This window comes from Mobula birostris, chromosome 14 (assembly GCF_030028105.1).
Source record: "Mobula birostris isolate sMobBir1 chromosome 14, sMobBir1.hap1, whole genome shotgun sequence".
NCBI classification, from domain to species: Eukaryota; Metazoa; Chordata; class Chondrichthyes; order Myliobatiformes; family Myliobatidae; genus Mobula; species Mobula birostris.
The window spans coordinates 77,219,776-77,227,965 of NC_092383.1; the positions used below are offsets into that span (position 1 = coordinate 77,219,776).

The 8,190-nt window shown below is 42.8% G+C and overlaps 1 protein-coding gene across 2 annotated transcripts in view; it reads left to right on the top strand.

Annotated features, from left to right (window-relative positions):
- Positions 1-7,204, top strand: part of LOC140209997 (monocarboxylate transporter 1-like) — a 59,359-nt gene extending 52,155 nt beyond the window's left edge. For both annotated transcript variants that reach the window (XM_072278715.1, XM_072278716.1), the window contains exon 5: positions 941-7,204. In XM_072278715.1, coding sequence (XP_072134816.1) covers positions 941-1,191 — 251 coding nt within the window. In that variant the 3' untranslated portion in view covers positions 1,192-7,204. The remainder of the gene's footprint in view (positions 1-940) is intronic.
- The last annotated feature ends 986 nt before the right edge of the window (positions 7,205-8,190 follow it).

Genomic DNA, 8,190 nt, shown 5'->3' on the forward strand with positions numbered 1-8,190 from the left:
GGACGGATTGCAGAGAGATTCAACTGTAAATTTGGAGAAGATGGATGATGAGTAGGTTGGGGGCTAGGACATTTGGCAACGGGGAGATTGAGGATGGAGTGAGAATGGGAAACTACACTGGGAGATAGGATGAAGTGATGATTTTAGGCAGCTTTGTGCAAAGTTAAAAAAAAGATTCTGCAGATACTGGAAATCCAGAGTAGCACACACAGAATGCTGGGAGAACTCAGCAGCTCAGGCAGCATGAGTTCATACATTCTCCTTGTCACGGCCTGGGTTTCCCCCGGCTGCTCTGGTGTCCTCCCACAGTCCAAAGATGTACCGGTTGGCAGATTAATTGATCATTGTAAATTGTCCCCTGATTAAGCTAGAATTAAATCAGGGGATGCTGTGCAGCGTGGCTTGAAGTGGGTAAGGGCCTATTCTGAGCAGTGTCTCGTAAAAAAAACGTCTGTGGATAGAAATAAAGAGTAGATGTTTTGGGCTGAGACCCTTCATCAGGACAGGAAAGGTAGGGGGAAGAAGCCAGAATAAGAAGGTGTGGTGGGGGAAGGAGTACAAGCTGGAAGATGATAGGCAAAGCCAGGTGAGGGGAAAGTAGGTGAGTGGGGGAGAGGGGATGAAGTTCTGAATTTTTCTGTTGTTTGCATGATTTGTTTTTTTCAACTCTTTCTCTGTGCACTGGGGGTTGGTCTTTTTTTAATTGGCTTCTTTCAGGTTTCTTGCGACTGCCTGTTAGGCAAACAAATCTCAAGGTTGTATAATGTATACGTTTGTTGATAATAAATGCACTCTGAATCTTTGAGAATGTTGGGGAGGGAGATACAATAGGGTGGGGTATTTGACTATGTTGGGATGGTACTATGGATCAGACTTGCACTGTGAGTTGACGTGGGCTACAGGTAGAATGTACAATGATAGAGCTGTCTTTGTATTGCAGGAAAGCTGAAGGACATGTATGATGCCTTTCACTACGTGTACATAGCCTGTGGAGTGGTTTTGATCGTTGCGAGCATCTACCTGTTCATTGGCAATGCAGTGAATTACTGGCTGCTGGAGAAAGAGAGGCAAGAGGAAGAGCGGAAGTCAAAACATGAAGCAACAATTGACCTGAATGAGACCAAACTGGACATTTTAAACGCAAGCCCAGCTTTCCAAGATGCAGGTGGAGATTCAGACACAGTTATTTGAGGGTGGGAAGCATTCTGTTTGTTTTTTTACAATTTGATTACCTTGGAGTCCTGCCAGTTTTCACCGCACCCCCCACACTCTTTCACACCTGGGCTTCTGGAGTGATTGCTGGCAAGTTAAAGTTAGTGAATATTTATTATTGGGGCATAATCACCAGTAATCTCCTTCCCCACCCTTCTTCACTTCTCCCCCTTCTTGTCAACAGTTCTTCTCAACCTAGGATGCCAAGCTCCTCATACTGGAGTCTCCAGGAATTAAAGATATATTTCCTGGACTCAATTCGGAACAATCTTGGGAGTCAAAGGCAAAAATGACTGCAGAATTAGAACAATTTTATGTGATTGTAGACATGTAAAAAATGGCCGTGTTGTAAAGATAAAAGATTAGCTTTATTTATCACATCTACATCGAAACGTACGGTGAAAAGTGCCATTTGCGTCAACAACTAACGCAGTCCAAGGATGAGCTGCAGACCGACCACAAGTGGCACCATGATGGGTGATCAAGAGTTTGTGTGTTGAAATCTGTCATATTGTATCTGGCATCCTTAGGGAGAATGAAATGGAGGGCGTGTAATGATGTGACAAAGGTGCTGATCCAGCTAACTTGTCCTTAATAACTTGGGCATTACCATGTAATTGATCCCATAAGGCTTTGAGAACCTTGAGAGACACAACAACCAGGCCGATTTGATGATGGGGTGGAAGGAGGGGGAGCATCGATATCAAGGAAGTAGCGCTCTTTTTAAAGTCCTTCCACCCGAGCTCTACTTAGCATCTAGAAATTAACCTAAGTACTATGCTATTATGTTGCACTCATAGTCTTGTTTTACCATTCATCCCTTGCCTCTAGAGTTGTGGATATTTCGAAATGTGAGGCAGGTCCCACTTACTGGCTCATATATTGTGTGAGCTGGCAGCCTTGTCCAAAAGTCCACTATTTCCCGGGAACAGAGCCACCTCCTAAATACTTAACGTGGGCTCTGTGTTAGAACTTCAACCTGGCCCTCTCTGGCATTAGCAGTGCTGGGATTTTTCCCATCCTGTCTCTCCCCATGTAAGGGTGGGTCAATATTAAACCAACCTTAGCACCAGGAACATTTACATTAATAATTACTAGAATCTCAAGCCAAATGCATGCCTCCCTCTCATCACTGGAACCTGCCTGTTCAGGCAATTGGTTGAGAATGTGGAAAATGCTGCAGGTTGTGTCTGAAAATAAGTCTTTGGACATGTTTAATATTAAATCAGTGTGCCTGAAAATTAATCTTTGGACATGTTTAATATCAAACCAGTGTGTCCGGAAATTTTAACAGAGGGTTCAGCCAGAGTCCAAGGCTGAAGAGAGAGTTCAACCAGTCCTAGGCCTTGAATCTGTCGGAGTCCAAGGGCATGAATTGGAACCAGATTTCAGGCTGGTGTGGGAAAAGATGAGGAACACTAGTGTAGAGAAGCTGGTGTGAAGTCTTGGACAGCCTCCTTTTCTTGTTAAGTAATGATGCTCTTCTTTAAATGTTGAAACATTCACTTCATTGGATCATGGAATCACAAAACGATTGAACTTTATGAGCGTGGATATTTTTTCCAAAGTTTACTCACTGATTATCTGTAGGACTTTATTCTTTGTTCTGGCTGGATATGCAGTTGAAGCCCCGGGATTTTTAGGTCACTGCCAAGAACACTATGTTGCATGGAATTTATGAAGAATCCATGGAACAGGTTTAGCTCAAACAACCTATGTTGGTGTTTGTGCTTCCACTCGACCTAGCCCAACTTCAAACTTACCAGCATATCCTTCAATTCATTCCTCCCTTGCTTTCTTAGCTGAGTTTTCCCATATATACATATATGCTTTTGTTACCATCTTCTGCCTGCAGCATTAAGTTCTGACCATACTCTGGATAAAGAAATCTCTTCTGAGTTCACTATTTGGTTTGATAGAGTCCAGCCTTGATTTTGATGTCTCGCACAGTAAAAAAAAAGACACATCTCCATATCTATTTTAGTATGGATTTGTTGGGCTGAATGGCCTCCTGTGCCTTAATTCATTACTTCATGAGTGCAACCCCTGTTGGAATTGTGAAGACGAAGGGTTTATCAGCTCTTTTCTAAGAAAACAGTCTTTCTTGATAGAAATAGCCATCCAATTATGTTAGTGAGATTTTTGTAAATAGTGGCACTTCTGCAATTATTCTCTATCCTTTTGTGTAATATGGAGATCAAAGTACTTCCATTTGCCATCCATCCAAGCTTCCACATATTTAATATAATAATAGCATTATAGAGCTGTACAGAACAGAAACAGCCACCTCAGACCACCAGTTCAAAGCTCTCTCTTTTATCCATTGCACTAATCCCATTTGTCCACACTAGGACTGTGTCGTTTTATACCTTGCCTATTTAAGTGCCTGCCTAAATGTTGTTCAAGTGGAGTGATTTTATCTAATTCCACCACCTCCTGTGATAAAGAATTCCAGATTTCAATCACGATCACTTTCTCCTCAAATCCTCTTTAAAATTCCTTCCTCTCACCTTAAACTTAGATTAGATTATGAGAACACTCAGTCCTCTTTTATTGTCATTTAGAAATTTATACATGCATTAAGAAATGATACAATGTTTCTCCGGAGTGATATCACAGAAAACAAGACAGACCAAAGACTAACACTGACAGAACCACATAATTATAACATATAGTTACAGCAGTGCAAAGCAATACCATAATTTGATAAAGAACAGACCATAGACGCAGTAAAAAAAAGTCTCAAAGTCCCCGAGTCGATCGACTCCCAAGCCCCTCGTAGCAGGCGGCAAAAGGGAGAAACTTCCTGCCATAAACCTCCAGGCACCGTCAACTTGCCGATGCCTTGGAAGCAGCCGACCCTAGCCATCCATCCATCCAAAAACTCCGAGCTTCCGAGAAGCCTCTCCGATACAGCCTCCCGAGTGCCATCCTCTGCTGAGCGCCTTCGACCTCTCCCTGGCCGCTGAAACACGCAAAGCCGAAGATTTCGGGGCCTTCAGCTCCAGAGATTCCGGTTACCACACAGCAGCAGCGGTAGCAAAGCAGACATTTCAGAAGTTTTCCAGATGTTCCGCTGTGCTCTCACGTCCGTCTCCATCAAATCAGGATTGTGCACTTATGCCCTCTTGGTTTTAATAACCCTGTCTTGGGAAAATGATTCTTAATATCCGTCTCTTATAATTGTATAAACCGCTATCTAGTTATTCCTTAGCCTCTTTTCCCTCCTGGGTTACCCAATCCTTCCATAAAACTAAAGTCTTCCAATTCAAGCAATGTCTTGGTGAATCTCTGGTTTTGTAATTATTTTCCTCTGGAGGTGAATTGCACCATTGATGGTAAGCCTATCATCATCATTGCTCAACCTTAACTGGGTTGTAGGTAGTGAGCTGCCTCCTAGAACCTCCGCAGTCCCTCTGGCAAAGGTGCTCCACAGTAGTTCAGCAGCAAGTTCCAGGATTTCAGCCAGTGAGGACCGGGAGCAGCTGTTCTATTTTGTCAGTGTTGTTTGTACCTTGGAGTGTAATTTGTATCTCTCCTTGTCTTCTTATTACTGAAAGTTGCACATTTCAGGAGTGCTGTCACAGAAGCATTTTATGGAAGTCCCAACAACTACTGACGTTAGAAATCCAAAATAAAAACTGAAAATGCTGGAGTAACACACGCAAAATGCAGGAGGAACGCAGCAGATCAGGCAGCATCAGGGGAAAGGAATAAAGAGCTGACGTTTCGGGCCGAAGCAACCTCACTCTGAAACATCGGCTCATTATTCTTTGCCATAGATGCTGCCTGACTTGCTGACTTCCATCAGCATCTTGTGTGTGTTACAATGGACTTACAAATCTCTTGTGTTTAGAAAATGGTGGAAATGTTCAGCAGGTTAGACTGCAGCTGAGGGAAAAGAAATCAATTTAATGTTTTCAGTGGAATGTCCTTCATTGGAACTGGGACGGGAAGAAAAGAAGCCCAATAAGCTGCAGAGATGGTAGGGTGGTGGGGGGGGGGGCAGAGAGGGGTAAGTCTCGTAGGGTAAAACCAGGGTGACCAGCAGAATAAGACACAAGCAGAATTATCAGGTCAGTGAGTGGTTGGCAGCAGCTGGAGAGTGAGAATGTAGGGAAAAGAATGTGCAAGCTGTTAAACTCCAAGCAGGAGGATGTACCTGGCAGGTCATGCTGGGCATGTTTTCCACTCCTAGAAGGGGAGAAGGAACAAACAGGTTGAGATTAATATCTGACGAGTGGCTTCCTTACAGTGAAGTTGCACTTTATATTTAATACATGCTGTAGCTATGGTATGTTAAGTGGCGGAGGCTATGAATAGTTAAGATGTAGATCAAGTGGGCTGCTCTGTGCTGGATAGTTTTGAGTTCTTGGTGGTTAATGTTGCACTTTCCAGTCAAATCTGTTGTCCTTTTGCCTTGTGCCTTGTAGGTAATAGGAATGCTTTGTCTCAGGGCTCTCAGCCCCTCCTTCTCTATTGTCTTACCCCTTTACTGCTAGGATTTGTGCCGTTTCAGACTTTATTATCTAAGGTTTTTCTTAACCTTGTTGTACACTAGAGTAGAAGTATTTGTCGTTATGCCCAGTGACACCAGAAACTCAACCCTACCCACACTCCATCCCATTATTTATGTCACATTCTGTGCTTCTGTTATATGTATCCCATATCTCCTGTTTTTAAAAATGATCTCGGCTCTATGGCACTTCTTTCTGTGTGCCAAAGCTTTTACAACGGTTTTCCATTTCTCTGTGCGATGTTTGGCTCCATGTGTTGGGAGGTCGGTGTATCTGCACGTCTTGAAGCTGTGATTGGTCCAGTAACCTGGTGCTCTGAATGGTTTGACATCATAGATAGATCATTGGTTTGGCTGGCCTGATGCTTTAGTGAGGAATGTGAATTCTCTACCTCATTTTCTCAAACACAAAGCCAGAAGCCACTGCCTTGGTATTTCAGAGGCGCAGTTTCTATATTCAATGTGAGCTATTGTTACGGGTTCATTGAACGTTTTGTCCAATATTTCAATTTGTAAAAATCAAAATGAAGATTATATTTTCGTCTTCGCCTTCATGTAACATGAGTTGAATGTGAAATAAACAATGTGATGTTGAACTTGTTGGTACTCTGTGCAGATCCATACATACTGTTCAAACGAGAAATATGAAGTGTGTAAGTCAGTAATTATAATTGCAAAGGCTTAAAAAGTTTTGGCAAAACTAGCAAATGTTAATAACATTTCCTAATACCCCCTTGAGGTTAAATAGAGACATTGTTTCAACTTGTTTGTCATGAAATTGCTGATGTTGGGGCACAGATAACCCTCGTAAGAAGAACAAAGGAACATTCTCTTTGCTACTAATGGCGCCTCCCCGCCTATTTTTCCACTGCAGAGAATTCATCTACAACAGCTCACCAACCCCTTCTCTTTTCCTCTTTTTTCTTTCCACTTTTTCTCCTTCACTTTCTTATCCTCTGCCTTTCATCACCAGCACCATTCTTGTCCAGAGTTACACAGAGACAACCCATTTTGTGCCTTACATCCATGGGACCATACTGAGCGTAATTTCTGCAACAGGGCCTGTTTTCACATACACTGGCCATTAGCTTGATACTTCACCTCCAGGAGCACAGGCAATGAGGAACCAGCCACAAATAGGTAAGCGTTTGAAGACTGTAAATACTTGAAAATGGAATTATGAGTTCCAGGAGTTTCTCCCCTCCTGCCTTTTGTTATCTTCAGCCTGAATTGATATCTTTTGTCCCATGTTTTCCGATTTCCTTCTCCCAATTCCACCCTGGCCCAACTTTGTCCAGCCTAAGACTACTGCCAGGATCCCAAGCTTCAATTTCTTTAAAGCAGCACTGTGACTAAATTACTGCACGTGTATTCAGAGGACTGACTTAAATGTATTACCTGTCAGAGCGGATGGGCAATTTAAATTCAGCCTGTTAAATAAATCTGTGTCTGGAATAAAAAGAATCTCAGAGATGACTAGACTGTTTTTAAAAGTCTGACCAGTGTACTAATGGTCTTGAAGGATGGAAGTCTGCGACCTGGCCTGGTTTGGTTAATGTCCGACTCCAGATCTATCTCCAGCTGTTAACTGCTTCTGAAATGTATTGGTAAACCTCTTACTTCAGAAGTCATTTAGAATGGGCAATGTTTGTCCATGAATGAATGAGAAAAAAACCCACCTGATAACCAAAATTGGATGTGGCTGGGGAAACATTCCTCATTCCTGTCCAGAATGCAGATCTTTGGGCTGATGTTAATCGGCACAAATTGAACCTGGAATATGTTACAGTTATCTGCTACTATTTTATTGTTCGCTATATTTTAGAAGGACCTCACATTCTGCTTCTGAAATCCTGACAGGCTGTGGTAAACAGCTCTGTCAGCCAACGATGGCAAGCAATTGACAGTAGACTGGAGTCCTGCATTCATACCAGCTCAAGCTCTGCTCTCCCTCATTGTGAGCCTGTTGAAAGGGATTTGCCAATGGCACAAGTTAGCTTCCCATTAGAACATCTATTGAGTTAATCTCTTAGCCCCAACTGGTGGCAGCAGAGAGAATAAATGTTACTGTAATGAGCTCTTTGGGCCTGTATGAGAAGCCGGAGAGGGTTGGGTACCAAAGTTTTTAGAGCACCTGAACTGAGGTCTCGTTAGGACAACAAGCTGTTTACAGTTTCCCTGTGTTGTGCATTACATGCATTTAGAATTACATTTTATTTACTTATCTATAATATTTTGGTTCATGTGAGGTATTTGATGTGTTTTGTGCATGCACTGAGGTCCAGAGGAATGTTGTTTCGTTTGGTTGTATGTCTGTGCACCTCCAGGAGGACCACAACCTTGTTGTAGGGATCGGCGGCTTGTGTCTCTCAGTAACCTGGAGAGCTATGTTGGGTGGAGTCAAGGCCTTGTCCTTCAGCTCTTGGTAGGGTCACCTATGCCAAACAGGTCAAAGTGTAGAG